Below are 22,257 nucleotides of genomic sequence, written 5' to 3' on the forward strand. Positions count from 1 at the left end.
ATTCATATTAAGTGTGCAAACAAGTGAAAATAGTACACACATACTATATAGCCTAGAATATTACATGAGTAAAAGCACATTAATGAATTGTTAAATGAATAAGTTAACAAATGAATTAACCAACCCAGGCTCATTAGTGAAATGTACCCCTATATACATTTCAGGAGATTGCAAAATACATTCCAGGAGCTATGTTTTGTTTTTTGTTTTTTGTTTTTTTTGCAGTTTTTGTTTTCGTAAGTGCCATTCATGCCAGCTGTTCTCACATAAATCCACCAGAGGCCGCTGTCGACTGACTGACTGACCGACCAATATGCCCACCCACCCCCTTCCCTAAACCCAATAATAGTGTTTTCAAAAGTAATCCAGAAAAAGAAAAGCCCTCATGGCAGCCTGATTTTTACCCCATTTTCAGATTTTACCACATTCTCAACCTGTTATTTACTTGTTTATTTTATTTTTGCCTTTATTTATTTTACCCACTTTCTGGAAACGTTCTTCAAAGCACTCAAACCCCTCCATCACAGTCAATTCCTCTCTACATCTCAAGTCTGCCAACGTACTTGGCGAGCTACTAAGCAAACTGGTAACAGCTGAAAAACTGTTCTCACTGATGTAAGTAGTCAGCTGGTATCGCAAATAGAAACAGAAGCTTTCTGTCATGGCGGCGTCATACCACCCTGTAGTGTTCGTTTTAAAGATGAAATGCAGGAATGCACTCTCCAGAAATGTATATGGGGTACGTTTACACAATGAGCCTGTGTTGCAACCAACCATTAATGTAAAGTTGTGTAATTACCTGCCAGTGGCTTTCCGGATATTTGTGTTCTGACTAATAAAAAAAAAGGTAGACGGTTAATTTCAGATGGACAAATGTATATATTTTTTGGTTTGTGATAGAAAGACTAAATGTATCATTTGAAGGTTTTACCTAGTGCTAGGACTGTAAAAAATACCAGCAGATGTGATGAAGCTAGAGATAATCTCATGGTTATGACGTGAGAGATAACAGGAGAACGTTCAAGACCTTCTCCTGTAATCAGAGAGCATGATTAAAACTTAATTATTATCAGTGTTTCTGGAATAAAATTTCTGGAATCCAAAGAGTACAAATTTTATTTTCAGCTATTTAAAAATAAATAAAATTAACATTTCATATTAAGTTATATTTCATTATTCAACTTTATTTGATAATCTTAGGACTGATTATAATGTGTGTATAAATGTTACACTATTGACTGCACAGTAAATTGTGATACAGTGTTGAAACATTCAATATTTTTTATGAAATGTAAGAAAAATCATCCACTCTCTGGATGTCTGAGAATACTAATACTCTCATAATACTTTCTGAAACAGCAAATATTTATATACAGTTGAAGTCAGAATAATTAGCCCCCCTGAATATTTTTTCAACACATTTTTAAACATAATAGTTTTAATAACTCATTTCTAATAACTGATTTATTTTATCTTTGTCATGATGACAGCACATAATATTTTACTGGATATTTTCAAGACACTTCTAAACAGCTTAAAGTGACATTTAAAGGCTTAACTAAGTTAATTAGGTTTACTAGGCAGGTTAGGGTAATTAGGCAAGTTATTGTACAATGGTTTGTTCTGTAGACTATCAAAAAAATATATATCTTAAAGGGGCTAATAATTTTGACCTTAAAATGGGTTTTAAAAAATTAAAAACTGGTTTTATTCTCGCCAAAATAAAACAAATAAAACTTTCTCCAGAAGAAAAATATTATCAGACATACTGTGAAAATTTCCTTGCTCTGTTAAACATCATTTGGGAAATATTTAAAAAGACAACAAAAAATGTAAAGGGGGGGGCTAATAATTCTGACTTCACCTATAGGTTGAGATGACTAGACAATATATATATATATATATATATATATATATATATATATATATATATATATATATATATATATATATATATATATAAAATTACAGGGGGCCTAATAATTTTGACTTGAACTGTAAATGAGAGTAAAATCTAAATAAAATCCCAGTGAAAATAATAACAATAAATAAATCAGCATTTATGATTAAATTCTAAAGGATCATGCACCCGCTTGACACGGAGAATAAGGTAAATAGAAAAGGAGAAAAAAAATTTAAATTACCCCATTATTTATTTACTATTTTTTATATAAAGTAAAAAAAAATACACAAATGTATAAACTGTTTATGTGTCATCTCAACTTATAATCTCTTAAGAAAGTAAAATAGATAAATAAATAACTTCAATCCATTCAATAGCTAAAATATAATATAGCAAATGAAATGTAAATAAAACTGCTAAAAAAAATAAAGGGAACACTTAAACAACACAATGTAACTCCAAGTGTTCTCTTTATTGTTTTGAGGAGTATATATACATTAGAGAAGAAGTTTGTACTTACCTCAGTCTTACTGTGGGTAAACAGGACGTTTCACTGGTTTTAAATACCTGTGTTTAAATTGTTTTTTTGTTTTACATGTCTGTTATCAGATTTTAAGATGACAACTTAAAAGCCTGTCTGTAGAAAGGAATGTCTGTCTAGAAAAAAATGCTTTTTTTTTTTTTTTAGATTGATCTTCTTTGAATTTCTATGTGGAGTTTGCATGTTCTCCCCGTGTTGGTGTGGGTTTCCTCTGGGTGCTCGGTTTCCCCCACAGTTCATAGACAGGCGCCATAGGGGAATTGATTAACTAAATTGGTCGTAGTGTATGTGTGAATGAGTGTGTATGGATGTTTCCCAGTGCTGGGTTGCAGCTGGGAGGGCATCCGCTATGTTAAACATATGCTGGATAAATTGGCGATTCATTCCACTGTGGTGACCCCATAAAGGGACTAAGTCGAATGAAAATGAACGAATGAACTACATTGACTTTAAATTTGTCAAAAAAGAGCACGACTTGCTCTACAAACAATTGTGTTCATGACATTACATAAAAATAAAATAATAATATAGGAAAATACAAGATTGCAACATAAAACAGCATAACAAGCAATTATGGCGGCATGATGGTTCAGTGGTTAGCACGGTTGCCTCACAGCAAGAAGGTCACTGATTTGGTCGCATGTTCTCCATGTATTGGCGTGAGTTTTCTCTGGGTGCTCCGGTTTCCGGTGGTAATACTTTACCAATAACTACACACTATAAATCATTTATTAAGCATTAGCAAATAGTTATTTCATTATTTGTTAACCATGAACTCTACATTAATAAATGTTATTAAGCAGTTCATAAATGCTTCTACAAATGTTGTATTTTGACTTATAAGCACATGTATAACTTGCTTAATAATTGTACTTTCATAATTTGTGATTGATTTTTCATCACTAACTGAAGTATTGGATTATTTACAAACCATTTGTATTTAAGAGTAGTTAAAGGTTTTTAAGAAGGTTTTCAGAATGAGTTAGTCAATTGAAATCAACATTTAAAGATCCTATTGTTCAGGTATATATTAATAGTTAATTTATACGTTAATAAATGCTTTATTAACTCAACTTCATGCAGTTTTGTGACCTAATCTAAAGTGAGGAAAATTCATGCTTTATAAATCCCTCATGAAGGACAATTAAAGGATTGGTATCAAATGAATAATAATTATTGCAATCCTATCTAAAAAATAAAATTACTGTAAAGTTTAAACATTGCCAAATAACAGGAGTGTCAAAATATAACAAAGTTGGATAAAAACAACAATATAATAATTTAACAACATTTTATGATACAACATTTCAATGTTGTTTAGCGATGTTTAGATGTATGAAAGTGAAGATTGCAAAGATTTGTTTTTTATTTGATTCAGTTTTATGTGTGTATCTTTAAATGAACAGAAATGAATGAAGTCGTTTATTTTCTTTTTTCCTGTTTAGAATATAACTGAGCCTTTAATTGTCATTTATAAGGGATTTATAAAGCATAAATAGTCCTCACTAACATATAAATTAACCATTACTATATGCCTGAATAATAAGAATTATAAATGATAATTTGAAAAGTTTATTAATTATTTACTAACTCATTCTGAATGATCTTAAAAACCCATCAACTCTGCTTAAATAACTGGTTTGTAAGTAATGCCATATTTAATTTAGTAATATAAAATGAATCCCTAACAAAGTATGAAAGTACAATTATTAAGCACATTATAAATGTGCTTGTAAGTCAAGAATACAGCATTTGTAGCTGCAGTTATAAACTGCTTACTAACATCTATTAATGTTAATGCTTAACAAATAATGAATTCACTATTGGCTAATGCTTAATAAATGGTTCATAGTGTGTAGTTATTATAAAGTGTTACTGTTTCTATGATACTGGTTTCCGGTAACTAAATTGGCCATAGTGTATGAGAGTGTGTATGTGAATGTGAGAGTGTATGGGTGTTTCCCAGTTCTGGGTTGCGGCTGGAAGAACATCAGCTGTGTAAAACATGTGCTTGAATACTTGGCGGTTCATTCCGCTGTGACGAAGCCTGATAAACAAGAGACTAAGCTGAAGAAAAATTAATGAATGAATGTACAAGCAATTCTTTTACAGCTAAAAATTGATGTAAGTCTTAAGACAAAACATTTCCAGTGACTGCACTGGATGTGAAAGAATAAGGCTACATGTTTTGGAATGGTAAATAACGTAGCTGTCAGCCGTCTAGTAAAGTAGCTAATCATTTATCACTATTGATCGAATATTTCTAGTCCAAAATATCTAACAAATCTTAAAATTATTCTTGATTTATATATATATATATATATATATATATATATATATATATATATATATATATAGCTGCTGAGTAAAAAGAGTTGCCTTAAAGGGATAGTTCACTCCAAACATTTTCTGTCCCTTCTCTTGTTCCAAACCTGTTTGACTTTCTTTTTTTCCTGTTGAACACAAAAGTAGATATTTTGACCTGAAAACCTGTAACCATTGACTTCCATTTGATTTCCTTTAAGGATTATTTACAGACTTTCAGCTTTCTTCAAAATATCTTCTGTGATCCAGAAGAAGGAAACTCATAAATGTTTGGAAACACTTGAGGGAGAGTAAATAGTAAGAAATTGTTCTTTTTGGGTGAACGATCCTTTTAAGGCACTTTGGTTCCTGTTTGTGTCGCGCAGACTGTTCATGGTGTATATATTTTGTATGTAAAGTCATCAGCTGAACAGATTTGTAATGTTCTCTGCATTCATGTTTGTGCAATAGCAATAGCACTGTTTTTTGTTGTTGTTGTTGTTGTTGTGGAAACAACATATTTTTGTCAAATGGACCTTGACAGAAAAGGATGAAATGAGGGACATACAGTGTACAGTGGATCTTGTCTTTTGCACCATCGTACACGCATTTTAATCTGGCGTACTCAAAGACTATTTAAGATGCAGTCCCATGTGTAAATTAAAGGGAACCTATTATGCCCCTTTTTACAATATGTCAAATAAGTCTGTCACTAGAGTATGTGTGAAGTTTCATCTCAAAATACTCCCAAAATAATATTTCATAACTCTTTGAAACTAATGCTTTTAGGCTTCGATCCCAATTGTGTCCCAATTTTGATGACTGTCGCTGTAAATTCAAATGAAACTGTGCTCTTTTCAAAAGTGGGCAGAGCTACAAATGCTTTGTAGCAAGGTTTCTACAGATTAATGCTGAAGACACCAAAAACTGCACTGATGTTTTATTCAATCGTATCGATTCCAGTATTGGCTGTTTGCTTTATTAGAATATAGTGTCTCAACATTTAACCATCATAAACTAAAAACTTTTTCCATACAAAAGTAAAGACAAAAAATAAAATGAAAGATTTTAGAAAATTGCTCTGGATGTTTGCTTAAAACCAGCTTCGAGTTGAGGCAGAAACATCTTGAACAAATAAAAAATAGTTCATCTGTAGATCTCTAGCTACAGATATCATCTCTAACTTTACAAGTCATAATGTTTTCAGGTAAACAAATAAATAAATAATAAAAACATTTTGAGTGAGGTCAGAAAGTGCAGCAGTGGTGTTGAATACATTTATTATTACAGTAACTTTAGTACAGCAATATTTAATGCACATTTAATATTATTTAATGCTATTTTTAATGATTTAATGCAACTTGATATGATTTAAAATGATAAAATGAGGGAGGCATGACTAAAACGACTGAACAGGTTTTGCATAAAACAAATTGCTGTTGGCAGATACAGTAAATGGAAACAGAAGGAAAACAGGTTCACTTTCATGGTTCATTTAGATCAGTCTGATAATTTACACAAAAGAGAAAAGCTTATATGCCAACACTGGTCACCTGACATAAAGCATAAAAGGAATAGAATGAAAACAAAAATCCTGCCATCATTTACTCACCATTTACTAGCTCAAAACCTATCAGGAGTTTCTTTCTCCGGTTGAACATAAAAGAAGAGTTTTTGACAAATGCCAGTTGCTGGCACCCACTGATTTCAATAGTATTGTTTCCACTATTATTGAATTCGATAGGTGCCAGCAACCAGCAATCTTCAAAATCTTATTTTGTGTTCAACAAATGTAAGAAACTTAAAGGTTAAAAATCACATCAGGTTGAATAAATGATGATATTCATTTTTGGGTGAACAATCAATTTAAAGGAAAAGTCCATCCAAAAATGATACACCAATGGCAACTTTTAAAAATCATTTATAGTTTATTTATTTATTTAGCAAAATACAAGTTGTGAAGAACAGGCAATCCAGTCCAAAATAAAGATGCAAAAGCACCATTAAGTACAATGAAAAATATCCACACACATTATACACAATATTTAAACTCTTCTGAAGTCATGAGAAAAAGACACAAATGATTCAGCTGATTCACTAAAAATATCTGATTTACTGAACAATTACTTCACAAATTACACTATCGAGATCTTTAGTCTATGCTGAATTACATTTCAGGTTCGCTGTCAATATTGGCCATCACAAGTTTCACTTCATAACACTTGAAATAGGATCTATACTGTAAAACAAATATGTTTTTAGTTGAATCAAATGACCTTGTCTAGTCATCTCAACTTATAGGTGAAGTCAGAATTATTAGCCCCCCTTTAAATATTTTTTGTCTTTTTTTAATATTTCCCAAATGATGTTTAACAGAGCAAGGAATTTTTCACATTATGTCTTGATAATATTTTTTTCTTCTGGAGAAAGTCTTGTTTGTTTTATTTTGGCTAGAATAAAAGCAGTTTAAAAAAATTTTTTAAACCCATTTTAATGTCAAAATTATTAGACCCTTTGAGCTATGTTTTATCCAATAGTCTACAGAACAAACTATCGTTATACACAATAACTTGCTTAATTACCCTAACCTGCCTAGTTAACCTAATTAACCTAGTTAAGCCTTTAAATGTCACTTTAAGCTGTATAGAAGTGTCTTGACAAATATCTAGTCAAATATTATTTACTGTCATCATGGCAAAGAGAAAATAAATCAGTTGTTAGAAATGAGTTATTAAAACTATTATGATTAGAAATGTGTTGAAAAAAATGTTCTCTCCGTTAAACAGAAATTGGGGAAAAAATAAACAGGGCAGGGGGGCGAATAATTCAGAGGGGCTAGTAATTCTGACTATATATATATACTGTATATATTCAGTTAAAGTCAGAATTATTAGCCCCTCTGAATTATATGTTTTTTTTATATATATATATATATATATATATATATATATATATATATATATATATATATATATATATATATATATATATATATATATAGTTTACTGTGGCTAAAGTATACTATGGTAATTACTATTAGTTTATGATAGTTACTAATGATACTACATTATGTAGTGCAATTTATTAATAAAGAGTTGTAAATATATATACAATATAATGCTCATTCCTAAATTTTTCCCTTTACTATAAATTACTATAGTATTTTAAATGTGTAACACTTGCTTTTATTGGATTTTTAGTTTTTGCTGTTATTTACCATAATTTGTTTCTGTTTAATACAGCATATTATTTACAGTAAATAACTGAACTGAACTATTACACTTCATATGTTTCATTGACAGTTTTATTGATCACTCAGATATGATGAACTTGGATTTAAGTTGCTTTGATTAAAAATGAAAGGTGCAAAATTGCAATTGCCACAAAAATCACCCTGCACAACTAACTAAAATTTAGATTTTGTAACAACAGTAAAAAATGTTTTCGCTAAAAGGTCTGGTTTTTATAATGGCTGTACTCTGAAATTAAATTAATATAATCTTAATTCAGGTGATGAAAGATTTAGAAATTTTAACAGTAAACAGAGCTACTGTAAGGTCACACCTGCTTGGTATAAATCCTGGAAAATGATTTAGTTTAAAATATCCATTAGAAACTTTAAAGTAATAATAAGATGTAATCAGTTACTTTACTTTTATAAAGTAATTGAAAAGTTACACTACTTATTCCATTTTAAATAGGGTAATTTGTAATCTGTAATCTATTACATTTCCAAAGTAACCTCCCAACACTATTTATCTAGTATTTATATCCTTTTCAGGGTTCTTAACTTTACAGCAATGGTGCTTGAGAGATTGTAATTGACCAGATGCTGTTTCACCTGAAACAAAGACATGCAGATAAATTATTTTAAGCACTCAAATAGCACTGTAGTTTGAATAAACAATGTATAACTTACTTGTTGCAAAATCATATTGGTGTTTGGAGTGTTCAAGACTTGAGTGTCCAAGACTAGAGATGTGCTAAATTTCACTCTAATTCCAACAACTCGCACTAAAATGAAACACAGAAAACAAAACACACTTCAATAACACCTTTTATATTCATTTATAATTGAATTACACGATCAAATTCTAGGTGGTTGTAAAAAAATATGGTCACACATTATTTTGATGGTCTGTTTGTTGAATTTAAGTTACACTGCATCTACATGCCATCTAATTCTTATTAGATTATAAGTAGACTGTTAGGTTGGGGTTAGTGTAAGTTGACATGTACTTGCAAAGTTTCTTATAGTCAGTTAAATATCTGTTGAAGGAGCAGAATCAGCAGATATTCAGCAGACAGTTTAATTATACTCAACTGGACCATCAAAATAAAGTGTTACCAAAAAAATGTTAGTCCATCTGTTAACCAAAACTTGTTTTTTTTGTTCTTTCTTTCCTGGTTGCCTTATCTTGTGCCCCAATTAGTTTCAGTCCTCAAATCTGGTCGAGCAGCATTCCAAGAGTGTTGATCTTTACAATGTTAAGTTCTTCCTTGTAACAAAAGTTTTGTATCCTCATTGTCTCTTGCTAAACCACAAAAGCCTAAGGTATCAAATTTAAAACACATTTGCAACTCTTTAATTCTTGAGAATGTTTTTCTGTCACTCTTTGCAGAATTACCTGGTAAACCTGGAGTGGTCAGCGATGTGGTGATTGCTGTAAGAATGAACACAGATACACACATTTTTAAACACTTACTCAATGGTGCAGTTTCTTGTGTTAAATTGTGCTCTGCTGAAATCACGGGAAGTTGGGTGAAATATATATATTAAATTATTTTTAATTATTTTATAACCTGATATATCAGCAATGATGCTTCATGACACAACTATCAAGTGCAGTTTTTTCTATAGTGATGATGCATTTTAATGGAGGTCAGGCCAAGATCTTTATCTTTTTTATTGATTAGTCTTTTATTAATTACAGTATTATTACCTGATACGGTTGTGGCTGTGGTCGTAAATAAAAAAATACAAAAAAAAAAAAATAAAAACAATTAAATAAACACACACACACACACATACAGTTAAATACCTCACTGGCTCCTGGACGAAATACAGAAATTTTGTCATGCATTTCTATTGAAAAATGAGCTTGTGTCAAGATATACATATTTAGTATTTCATCAGTTGCAGTATTATAAGCTGATTTGGCTGCCAGTTCAAACACGAGCTCAACTAAATAGCTCTTAAATGAAGACAGTTTTTATTATATGCAGTATTATTACCTGATCTAGTTGTCGATGTGGTCGGTCCTATAAAAAAATGAATACAAGCTCAAATAAAAACCTCCTAAACAAGTACAGTGTTGATCATTTGCAGTGTAATTGCATTGATTTTATTAATTTTTATTGATTAGTCATTCATTAATTACAGTATTATTACCTGATACGGTTGTGGCTGTGGTCGTTGCTAAATAAAAAAAAAATAATAATAAAAACACACACACAAATACAATTAAATACCTCACTGGCTCCTGACGAAATACAGATTGTTCTCATGTATTTATATTGAAACAGGAGCTTGTGTCAAGATATACATATTTAGTATTTCATTAGTTGCAGTATTTTAAGCTAATTTGGCAGCCAGTTCAAACACGAGCTCAACGAAATAGCTCTTAAATGAGGACAGTTTTTATTATATGCAGTATTATTACCTGGTGTAATTGTAGTGGTTTGTGATGTGTTGGTTACTGAAATGAACACAAATAAGCATTTGTAAACACACTTAATAAGTGCGGTTTTGAAACATGAGGTTGGGAAAATGCTTTTATTCTATCCTCAATTGCAGTTTTATAACCTGATGTTTGTCAGCATTGTGTTTTCATAAACAGTGAACAAATACACCATCAAACATTGATGGGAAAGTATTTTATGAAAGTAATGCATTACAATATTGAGTTACTCCCCAAATAAGTAACTAGTTGTGTTACCTAATTACTTGTTGTCTAGGTAGCAAAGAATTCTGGCCCAGATTTGGCATAAAGCTGGCACAGCAGGCATTTATCTGGCACTGGCATGCAGCATGTGGGCCAAACATAACCCGGGTTTGGCAGAGGTGGCACCATCTTTAAGGCAGCACACAAGACATGGGCCAGATGTTAAAGGAAGTATTTGGGCCAGATGTTAAAAATGTAAGTTTGCCCTTTCGTGCCCCACATTTAAAATGCATTTAAATTAATTTTGAGTAAAGAGAAAAAATTCTACCAATCAGTGGTGCATTTCCCAAACAACGACGTAACTTGTGGCTGAACTATTATAGTATGATGGGAAACAATTTAGAGACGAGTGTTTCCCAAACATAGTTTCTCTGTCGCAAATCCATTGCTTGAACCATTTTAGTTATAACGTAAAATGCCCATAATGATGCTCTAAATAGGGTGGTAACAAACTTCTTTAGAGAAGAACCCCATCATTTCTTTGTGCAAATGATATTGTTTTACACGCACACGCATTTAAAATAAAATCCAATATTAGATTTGGTAAAAACATGCACTCGCTTTCCATATTAACTGAAATATATGTAAATGGCTCATATAAGGCCTGTGTTTGCTTTACTAATATTATTAAGAATATTCCATAGTCTATTCTAAATTAACATAAAATCACTTACAAAAGCTAACATGTATTCATATAAATCATATAAATAAATAAATAATGATGAGGCTATTTATTAAGATATGAAATTTAATATTTATTATATATTAGGAAATGAAAAAAATCACACTTTAATAATGATATAGATAATAATAATTATGGTGATGATGATTATTCATTCATTCATTCATTTTCTTTTCAGCTTAGTCCCTTTATTAATCTGCGGTCGCCACAGTTGAATGAACCTCCAACTTATCCAGCATATGTTTTCCGCAGCGGATGCCCTTCCAGCCACAACCCATTACTGGGAAAATGATGATGATTATTATTATTATTTTTATTAAATGTTAAAATAAATCTAAACGAAAAGGGCATAGGGGGGATAAGTGGGAATAGAACACAGCCAGGAACTATGTTTCTAACTACAGCTCCAGAGGTAGTTGCAAGCATAGAAGTTTGCGATGCAGTTTGCGAATGTTCGTTGGAACGATGAATTTGGGAAACGGCAAATCAACAAACTATGTTTGTAACGTCACAACTTGCGACCTTAGTTGGCTAACGATGGTTTTCGGAAATGCACCCCTGGTCACTTGGAGAAAAAAATATGCCTATAAATGCGCCCAAAGTGCAATGCTTCATGGGTTTATCAAGTTCATTGCAGTCATAAAAAACCAACATATCTGGCCCAGTTCAGACCCATTTATGAGTTAATAACTTGACTGAGACTTAGCCCAGATATGGTCCATGTTTCGCTCTAGTCTGAAAGCCAGACTTGGTCCAGTCATCTACCGTAATTCACTGCCGCATGTGGGCCGGTTGTTGATAGATCAGATATAGTTGCGACTGGAAGTTAATGAGAATTGTTTGTATTATTTATTAAATTTTCCATTTATTGTATCTTATTAACATCTACTCCTACCCCAACCCTAAACCCAACTGTCACAATACTGTAAAAATATCAATTAATGTTATACAGTGTTACAAAAATTATGCTATAATGATGTGTGTATCTGCAAAGTATACTATCTAGACTTTACCATGTGGGCCAAGCAAAAGCCTATTATGTAGGCCAGAGAATGTTACTATGTGGGTGATAAGTAAAGCATTACAGTACTTTTGAGTTCCTTTTGCATTACTTTTTCTGACCTGGCTGAGCCTGGATCTTTTTCAGAGCATTTTTTTTTTTAAATAGAGAAATTCTGCATTTAACAATGAACCATATATAACCTTCATTTATATTCACATAAAAAATGAATAATTTAGGATAATGTTATCTTCAGAGAACTTCTGCAGAGCTATACGTGCCATATATGGAGATTAATAAAAGTTAATTTGCTTGCTACTTTTGTATTTTTTGTGTTATTAGTTAAATAAAATCAGTATCCATTGAAACAGTTTCATTTTCCTTTAGTTTAATGCTTTCAAAATAATGAGCATACTTTAAGCCATTGCAGAAGTGTAAGGCTCGGCCATCTTCATTTTTGTTCGTTCCCAGGGGGAGCAAATTCTCTCATTGAGTGACTATGTTAAATTTATTTCAGCAACTTATTTTTAAAATAAGCTAATTAAAAAGCTGAAAAGTAACTCAGATTATTTTTTTTTTAAAGTAACTTGATTATTACAAATTTTTCAAAGCAATGCATTACTTCCCTCGTTACTCATTAATTCATTCATTTTCTTTTCGGCTTGGTCCCTTTATTACTCAGGGGTCGCCACAGCGGAATGAACTGCCAACTTATCCAGCATATGTTTTACGCAGGAGATGCCCTTCCAGCTGCAACCCATGACTGGGAAACACCCATACACACTCATTCACACTCATACACTATGGCCAATTTAGCTTTTTCAATTCACCTATAGCGCATGTCTTTGGACTTGTGGGGGAAACCTGAGCTCCTGGAGGAAACCCACGCCAATACAGGGAGAACATGCAATCTCCACACAGAAATGCCAACTGACCCAGCCGAGGCTCGAACCAGTGACCTTCTTGCTATGAGGCAATCATGCTTTGCCACCATGACACCCTTTACTCGTTACTTATAAGTGTAATATTAGTACATAACTCGCATTAATTGTAATGCATTAGCCCTAACAATGAATGTTGATATATTTTCAATGAACCTGGAGTTTATGCTAATATCTGTATTATTCTTATGCATTAGTCTTTATTAAATGCAGTATTATTACCTGATCTAGTTGTTGATGGGGTCGGTCCTATAAAAAAATTTATACAAGCTCAAATAAAAATTCCTAAACAAGTACAGTGTTGATCATTTGCAGTATAGTTACCTGGTGTGATGGTGGTTGTTTGTGATGTGTTGGTTACTGAAAGAATTAATGCAAATGCAAACACTTTTAAACACATGAATTAACACCAATACAAACATTTTAAGTGCAGTGTTTATGTATTTTCTACTGAAATAGGAGGTTGGGAAAATATATGTATCAGAAAAATATATATTATTTTTGAATCATCACTTAATTAAAGATGTATAAGCTGATGTGTCAGCAACAAACACCATTACACATTTCACAAGTTCAACTAACCAGTGCAGTTTTACTAGTGTTGATGTCTTTTAATGAAAGTACAGGTTGGGTCAATATCTTTATTTATTTATTTATTTTTATTAGTCTTTCATCAGTTGCAGTATTATTACCTGATCCAGTTGTCGATGTGGTGGTTACTAAAAAATAATAATAAAATAACACATACACAATTAAATATCTCAATGGCTCACTGGCTAAATGCAGCTTTTCCTTGTGTTGATGTGTTTTCTACTAAACTTGGAGCTTATTGGGCCAAGATACTTATTGGTAACACTTTATTTTGATGGTTTATTTCAGTATTAATGGACTGTCTGCTTAATATGCTGATACTGCTCCTTCAACATTTAACTGACTATAAGAAACTTTGCAAGTACATATCAACTTACACTAACCCCAACCTAACAGTCTACTTATAATCTAATGAGTATTAGATGGAATGTAGATGCAATGTAACAAACAGACCCTCAAAATAAAGAGTGACCTAAGCTCAACTAAAAACTTTCTAAATGAGTGTAGTTTTCATAATGTTCAGTATAATTACCTGGTGTGATGGTGGTGGTTTGTGATGTGTTGGTTACTGAAAGAATGGACACAAATACAAACATTTTAAAACACTCAATTAAGAGCAATTTTACTTGTGCTTACCAGTGTACAGTGTTCATCATTTGGTAATAATGTATTATTACCTGGTGTAATTGTGGTGGCTGCTGAAAAAAAGCGAAAACAAAATAAAACAAAAAAACACTTAATTTAAACACTGAATTAATTGCAGTTTTACTTATTTTACGTCACATACATCATTTACTTGTAAATACATAAGAAATTTTACTTGTGTACATATTTTTTTATCATTTACAGTATTTTACCTGTTAGCCCTGGGGTGACTACAGAAAGAATGAACACAAAAGCAAACAATTTTAAACAGTTAATAAGTTTTACTTGTGTTGATGTACATTATTTTCGATTAAGCTAGACGCTAGTCCAATATCTTCATTATTCCTATTCACTAGTCTATCATTAATTTCACTATTATTGCTTGTTCCATTTGTCGGTATGGTCATTGGTAAACAAATGAAAACAAATACAATTAAATATCTCATTGGCTAAATGTAGTTTTCCTTCTGTTGATTTGAATGTATTTACTGTTAAAATTGGGAGGGAAAAAAAAGTGTCTGAGACATTAATTTGGCTTAAAGCTGCACCTTAGCACACAAATTATCCAACGCAATCTCACAGCAATTCATAACTTTTTGATTTATTAGCTAATTTGTATGAATTCGTACGATCTAATTCATACAATTTAGTACGATTTGCTCATCACCCAATGACGGTTGGAGTTAAGAGTGGGTTGGGAGCCACACCTCCTTATTAAAATCCTACATTTTCATACGACTCAACTCGTACGAATTTGCCACTAAACTGACAATATGTAAAATACTCATGTTTCCTCGTGAGATCAGGCTGAATTATCCTACATATTTTGAAAATATGGAGCTACAGATCATAGAGGACTTCTTCATTATTGTTTCCATACTCACTGTGCCCAGTGCATGATGGGTGTTGTAGTTTTCCTTGTGTTTTCTTGAACTTAGTATTTAATCTATTTGAGTGTTATTATGTGGCTTTTAGTTCTGTAGTTTCCCAAATAATTAACACAAGCTCAATTAAATACCTTGTAAACTAGGACAGTTTTCATAATGTTCAGTGTAATTACCTGGTGTGATGGTGGTGGTTTGTGATGTGTTGGTTACTGAAATAATTAACGCAAATGCAAACATTTTTAAACACTTGAATTAACATCAATACAAACATTTTTAAGTGCAGTGTTCATGTATTTTCTACTGAAATAGGAGGCTGGGAAAATATATGTATCAGAAATATGCATTTTTGAATCATCACTTAATTAAAGATTTATAAGCTGATGTGTCAGCAACAAACACCATTACACATTTCACAAGTTCAACTAACCAGGTGTGCGTTTCCAAAACCATCGTTAGCCAACTAAGGTCGCAAGTTCCGTTGTTACAAACATAGTTTGTTGATTTGCCAGTTCCCAAATCCACCGTTTCAACGAACATTCGCAAACTGCGTCCCAAACTTGAGCACTCGCAACTACACCTCTGGAGCTGTAGTTAGAAACATAGTCCCTGGCTGTGTTCTATTCCCACTTATCCCCACTATGCCCTATTCATTTAGAACATTCTAACATTCAAAGTTGGAATTATTAAAAATAAAAAAAGCATTAAAGTCATCTCTCTTAAGTGTAATTTGGTTTCAAACTATTTTTACAGTTCAGTTTTAGCGATCTTCATGTTTACAATTCTGCTCCTTTCACAGTGCACTTTGAAGACATTGATGTCATTTTGAACACAGCCTCATGACGAAAGCTTTAGGTGACCTATTATTTAAAAGCGGAGTTTATGTTACGTCTCCAAAGGTTGTGAAAACAAACAGCATACATTAATTATTTTAATTTATAGTAGGTTATTTATTAAGTATCTGTACTGTATATGACATGGGCCTGCTGGTTAGAACTTTCTGCTGTGTCAAATTGTAAAAGTAGATAAAAAAAAAAATAATAAACAATATTCTACTTAATAATAATAATAATAATAATAATAATAATCATCATCATCATTAATATTATTATTAAAGTATGATTTTTTCATTTCTAATACATAATAAATATTACATTTCATTTTATAATTAATATTTATTTAATAATAAAATTTATATATGATATTAGAATATGTGTTAGCTTTTGTAAGTGATTTTATGTTTTAGAATAGGATGTGTCTTATTCTCAATAACATTAGTAAAGCAAACACAGGCCCTGTATGAGCCATTTACATATATTTCAATTAATATGGAAAACGAGTGCATGTTTTATTACCAAAACTAATATTGGATTTTATTTTCAATGTGTGTGCGTGTAAAACATTATAATTTGCACAAAGAAATGATGGGGTTCTTCTCTAAAGAAGTAGTTCTTCCGCCCCGTTTAGAGCGTCATTATGGGCGTTTTATGATATAACTAACGTGGTTCAAGCGATGGATCTGTGACAGAGAAACTAAGGGTTTTGGAAACACTCGTCACCACATCGTACTTTTCCCAAACCATACATCGTACTATGATAGTTCATCTGCGAGTTACGTCGTTGTTTGGGAAACGCACCCCAGTGCAGTTTTACTAGTGTTGATGTCTTTTAATGAAAGTACAGGTTGGGTCAATATCTTTATTTATTTATTTTTTATTAGTCTTTCATCAGTTGCAGTATTATTACCTGATCCGGTTGTAGATACGGTGGTTACTAAAAAATAATAATAAAATAACACAAATACAATTAATTATCTCAATGGCTCACTGGCTAAATGCAGTTTTTCCTTGTGTTGATGTGTTTTCTACTGAACTTGGAGCTTGTTGGGCCAAGATAGTTATTGGTAACACTTTATTTTGATGGTCTATTTGAGTATTAGTAGACTGTCTGCTTAATATGCTGATTCTGCTCCTTCAACATTTAACTGACTATAAGAAACTTTGCAAGTACGTGTCAACTTACACTAACCCCAACCTAACAGTCTACTTATAATCTAATGAGAATTAGATGAAATGTAGATGCAATGTAACAAACAGACCCTCAAAATAAAGTGTGACCCAAGCTCAACTAAAAACCTTCTAAATGAGTGTAGTTTTCATAATGTTCAGTATAATTACCTGCTGTGATGGTGGTGGTTTGTGATGTGTTGGTTACTGAAAGAATGGACACAAATACAAACATTTTAAACACTCAATTAAGAGCAATTTTACTTGTGCTTACCAGTGTACAGTGTTCATCATTTCATCATTTGGTAATAATGTATTATTACCTGGTGTAATTGTGGTGGCTGCTGAAAAAAAGCGAAAACAAAACAAAACAAAAAAACACTTAATTTAAACACTAAATTAATTGCAGTTTTACATATTTAACATTACTTACATCATTTACTTGTAAATACATCAGAAATTTTACTTGTGCACATATTTTTTAATAATTTACAGTATTATTACCTGGTGGCCCTGGGGTGACTACAGAAAGAATGAACACAAAAGCAAACATTTTTAAACAGTTAATAAGTTTTACTTGTGTTGATGTACATTATTTTCAATTAAGCTGGAGGCTAGTCCAATATCTTCATTATTCCTATTCACTAGCCTATCATTAATTTCACTATTATTGCTTGTTCCATTTGTCGGTATAGTCATTGGTAAACAAATGAAAACAAATACAACTAAATATCTCATTGGCTAAATGTAGTTTTCCTTCTGTTGATGCATTTACTGGTGAAATTGGGGGAAAAAAGCATCCGAGACATTAATTTGAATTAAAGCTGCACTTCAGCACACAAATTATCCTTCGTATTTTGAAAGTATGGAGCTACAGATCATAGAGGACTTCTTCATTATTGTTTCCATACTCACTGTAATCAGTGCATGATGGATTTTGAGGTTTTCCTAACATTTTTAGAGGAAATGGATCCTACAAAACTATTTTCTCAGTGAACCATTTTAGATTTGAAACAAGAACCAATTTTAAAAAATTTCTTTCTGTTGCATTAACATTTTTAAATGTTTATGCAACAATTTTTGTAACAAATCCATCTCCATCGATTCATCCATCAAAACCCAACAGTGATTGAAAGTTACACCTTCAAAAACATCCCAACATTTAATAATTAATTTCAGTTTAGCAGGCTGAGACAGAAAAAAGATACAGTTAATAGATCTATATTTACCCTGTGCCAAGCCTATTGAAGAAAGACAAAAATGGAGATAAAATAAAGTGAAAGAGAGAAAGAGATCATTAAGTTATAATGCATATGGTTATAATACATTTGTATCAAATACATTTACATGGTTATTTCACAACACGTCACAAGCTTACTTGATGGCAGGACCGACATTATTATTAACAGCAAAAGATGTTTTGGAACTGGATGCATTTTCAAGTTGTTTGATGCAGTGAAAAAAGAAATCCTTGATCTGTAATGAGAGAGAATAGGCTGTTCATTAAAACAATCAACATTCTTCATTTCACTTTTACACGTAAAAGCCAAACAAGAGCTAATAACACTGTAAAAATCTGCAGGGTTTCACACGATTCATTCATGTTGTCCCAACAGAAATCGATTAAGTTAACTTAACACTTTTAACAAATTTATGTGGATTGAACATAAAAATTGTCCCAATGAAATCTCAAGAATTGTGTTGCTTCAGCTCATTTCAATTAAGTAGTTTTAACAATTAAAAAATAATGTTTTTGAGTGTAAGAAACTTAAGAGGAAATAAATAAATAATAGTAACAATAACAACAACAACAACAACAATTAATGATTAATAAAGGGACTAAGTTGAAAAGAAAATTAATGATTAATAATAAAGGGGTTTAAAATGGTATGTGAAATAAATTATCATTAATAACAATACACTGAATTTAATGACATCTGTTTGTGTGTTAAATTTTAAACAAAATTATTAAATTTAGTAACGTTCCACTTAATTTGTTTGTTTAAATTCAGCCCAAAATAAACAGTTTACAACCACTTAACTTAAAAAAAAGAGTAAATCCAAGGAATCATCTTTGAATCATTTTTTCAGTGTACTATGTATGCAAAATAAAACAATTCTGCACTTTAACCTGTACTTATTCCTGTTAATTTATTATTGTACAATACTGCTGATAGCATTCTTATAGCAGAATGCTTGTTCCCATTTTTTAAGTAGATCGGAATAAAACCGTGACCTAAAACAGAAAAGTCTACATACCTCAGAGTCTCGCTCAGCCTGCTTTGGCACCGGCGTTGAATACAATGGCAGCTATGAAGGAAGTACTTCATTTATAAGGGTTGGTTAGTCAGGTGGAATTTCCGTAAAGAAAAACCAAAAAGCAAAACTCCAGACGTAACAATGTGAAACATTTTACTTGCAGACGATTTTGTTGACGCAGTAAGCACAACACAATGCAAAAAGTGTGTCAAAATACATACTTTTTGTTTTTGGATTTTTTTAAAGCATAACATGCATCTGCACCTTTAGTGGATCTACTAGACCTTTTTTTCACCTTTTAAATATTTAATTTGAATTATTCATAAATACATTCAGATACTCATATTAAAACGTGTCAGAAGGAAAGCAGGGAAATTGCTTAGAAAGTATGCTATGTGCGTTTATATAGCATTCACGGATTCTGCCATGCAGGGAAAGCCCCAAATGCATTAACGCGTTGTCAGTTAATCCCTCTTATTCCAAATGTTCATTTGTCAGCATCCAGATGAGCCTTCAACATTGACACTAATTAGTCTATTTAAAAGTTATTAGTAAGTTTGCATTGACGTTTTTAATGAGACCTTGTTATACTTTCAGTTTAAGATCTGGTAAAACTACATGATTAAGCAGAAGAAATGAACATTCGGTTCAAATTTAGTTCGTTTTGGTGGATTTTCAGCACGCTATCTATATGTTTTCAACATGTAAGGTGATCAAGCAATAGCTCTAATAAATGGAACATTTCAAGATTTTATATCCTCGCAGATCATTCTCAGATGCCAAATTCATATTCCCACAATGTGAAAGTTACTCGATGTTTAAGCATTGCAAACGCAAAACCACCGCCAAACTATCATCCAAAAGACTCTTTAAATAACAACATATTTTAACATTGCCATGCCATCGACCAGGCTATTGAACAAAAACGAAACAGGAAAAGTAGAAAAAGATAGTCTGTTTATTTGAATGTAAAGATGCATTAATGTTGCAACGATGTTGTACATTGGTAGACGTTCAATAATAATAAAAAAAGAAATAATAATAAAATAATAATAATAATAATAATAATAAAAAGAAGGAAAAATTAGAAATGACAAAAAATCCGCCAGAGGGCGACAGAGCGTTCTCTTATGCAGGTCGTTTTAAAAACTATCACAGAACTTCCAATGGTCTCCATTAAATACACTTCAAATATTACAAACTATAAATTATAAACAGCCACCAAATCATTTTAATAGTTTCTGGTGTGTTTTGGCTACCATTAGACTCAATACTTTGATTAAAGTCTGTGTCGCTAATGTTTATAACTGGCAGTAATGATACCATTAATACTAAAAAGATAATCTTATCAATAATTTATATATAAGAAATATTTATAGTTCTCATAAGCATCCCTGTACATAAAACAATAGACAATACAGCAAACTGTTGAATATATACATTTAGATATATTTTGATATTCACTTTAAACACCTTAAATCATAGAGTGAAATTACATCTCAGTGCACATTTAATTGAAAAGAGGCTACAATCAGATTGTAACTATTGCAGATTTTAATCAGGCACTTGTATTGTGTCTGGTTTAAAATTTGAAACCATTAAATTATTAATAATTAGTAAGTATTTATCTTTTGCAAGCCTCTTGATTTCACCAGTGTGTTGCCTGGAAGACCATAAGAGACCAGCTGGTTTTTCACCTGGAATAAGATGAAAAAACAGATCAAACTTTAGCTCTCTGATGGCACTGTAGTGTGTATGAACTGCAGTGCTGCATGTGTTGCTGACTTACTTGCTCTAAAACTGACGAGAAAATTGTATCATTTAGATCTGTATTTGAAGTAAACCTCACTTTAAGTCCAACCACTAAAGGGAAACAAACATTGAACATTAGTTGCTGAATCACACAATCATACTGTACATAAGATCAGAAGATTTCTAATGGGAAACAGGAATGTTTACGTACCTCTCAAAGGCATCTGTGCATTAGCTGTTAAAAAAAGATTGAAATGATTAATCAGTTTAGTTTGCATTAGGGTAAATTAACAAAACATTTTTTTTATTTAAATGTTTATATACAGTTTAAGTCAGAATTATTAACCCCCCATGGTATTACCCCCGCTGTTTATTATTTCCCCCAATTTCTGTTTAACAGAGAGAAGATTTTTTTGAACACGTTTCTAAGCATAATAGTTTTAATAACTCATCTCTAATAACTGATTTATTTTATCTTTGCCATGATGACAGTAAATAATATTTGACTAGATATTTTTCGAGACACTTCTATACAGCTTAAAGTGACATTTAAAGGCTAAACGGAGTTAATTAGGTTAACTAGGCAGGTTAGGGTAATTAGGTAAGTTATTGTATAACGATGGTTTGTTCTGTACTATCGGGAAAATATATAGCTTAAAAGGGCTAATAATTTTGTCCTTAAAATGGTTTTAAAATATTAAAAACTGCTTTTATTTTAGCCGAAATAAAAACAAATAAGACTTTCTCCAGAAGAAAAAATATTATCAGACATACTGTGAAAATTTCCTTGCTCTGTTAAACATC

At 31.6% G+C, this 22,257-nt stretch overlaps 1 protein-coding gene across 2 annotated transcripts; it reads right to left on the minus strand.

Moving 5' to 3' along the window:
- Nucleotides 1–7,873: 7,873 nt before the first annotated feature.
- Nucleotides 7,874–18,013, minus strand: LOC130238154 (integumentary mucin C.1). Of its 2 annotated transcripts, XM_056469059.1 has the most exons (18): nucleotides 17,947–18,013; nucleotides 17,766–17,786; nucleotides 17,614–17,649; nucleotides 17,183–17,209; nucleotides 15,613–15,648; nucleotides 14,765–14,782; nucleotides 14,585–14,605; nucleotides 14,440–14,475; nucleotides 14,009–14,035; nucleotides 13,641–13,676; nucleotides 13,539–13,565; nucleotides 10,412–10,447; nucleotides 10,141–10,167; nucleotides 9,984–10,010; nucleotides 9,692–9,706; nucleotides 9,377–9,412; nucleotides 8,668–8,762; nucleotides 7,874–8,589 (listed from the first exon to the last, which is right to left on the minus strand). In XM_056469059.1, the coding sequence occupies exons 1-18, from the start codon at nucleotides 17,993–17,995 to the stop codon at nucleotides 8,515–8,517; spliced, it is 645 nt and encodes a 214-aa protein (XP_056325034.1). In that variant the 5' UTR covers nucleotides 17,996–18,013; the 3' UTR covers nucleotides 7,874–8,514. The 2 variants fall into 2 exon arrangements, with proteins under 2 accessions (XP_056325034.1, XP_056325035.1); XM_056469060.1 differs by lacking the exons at nucleotides 9,692–9,706; nucleotides 9,984–10,010.
- Between the last annotated feature and the right edge of the window lie 4,244 nt (nucleotides 18,014–22,257).

The sequence above is a fragment of the Danio aesculapii genome, chromosome 12 (assembly GCF_903798145.1).
Source record: "Danio aesculapii chromosome 12, fDanAes4.1, whole genome shotgun sequence".
NCBI classification, from domain to species: Eukaryota; Metazoa; Chordata; class Actinopteri; order Cypriniformes; family Danionidae; genus Danio; species Danio aesculapii.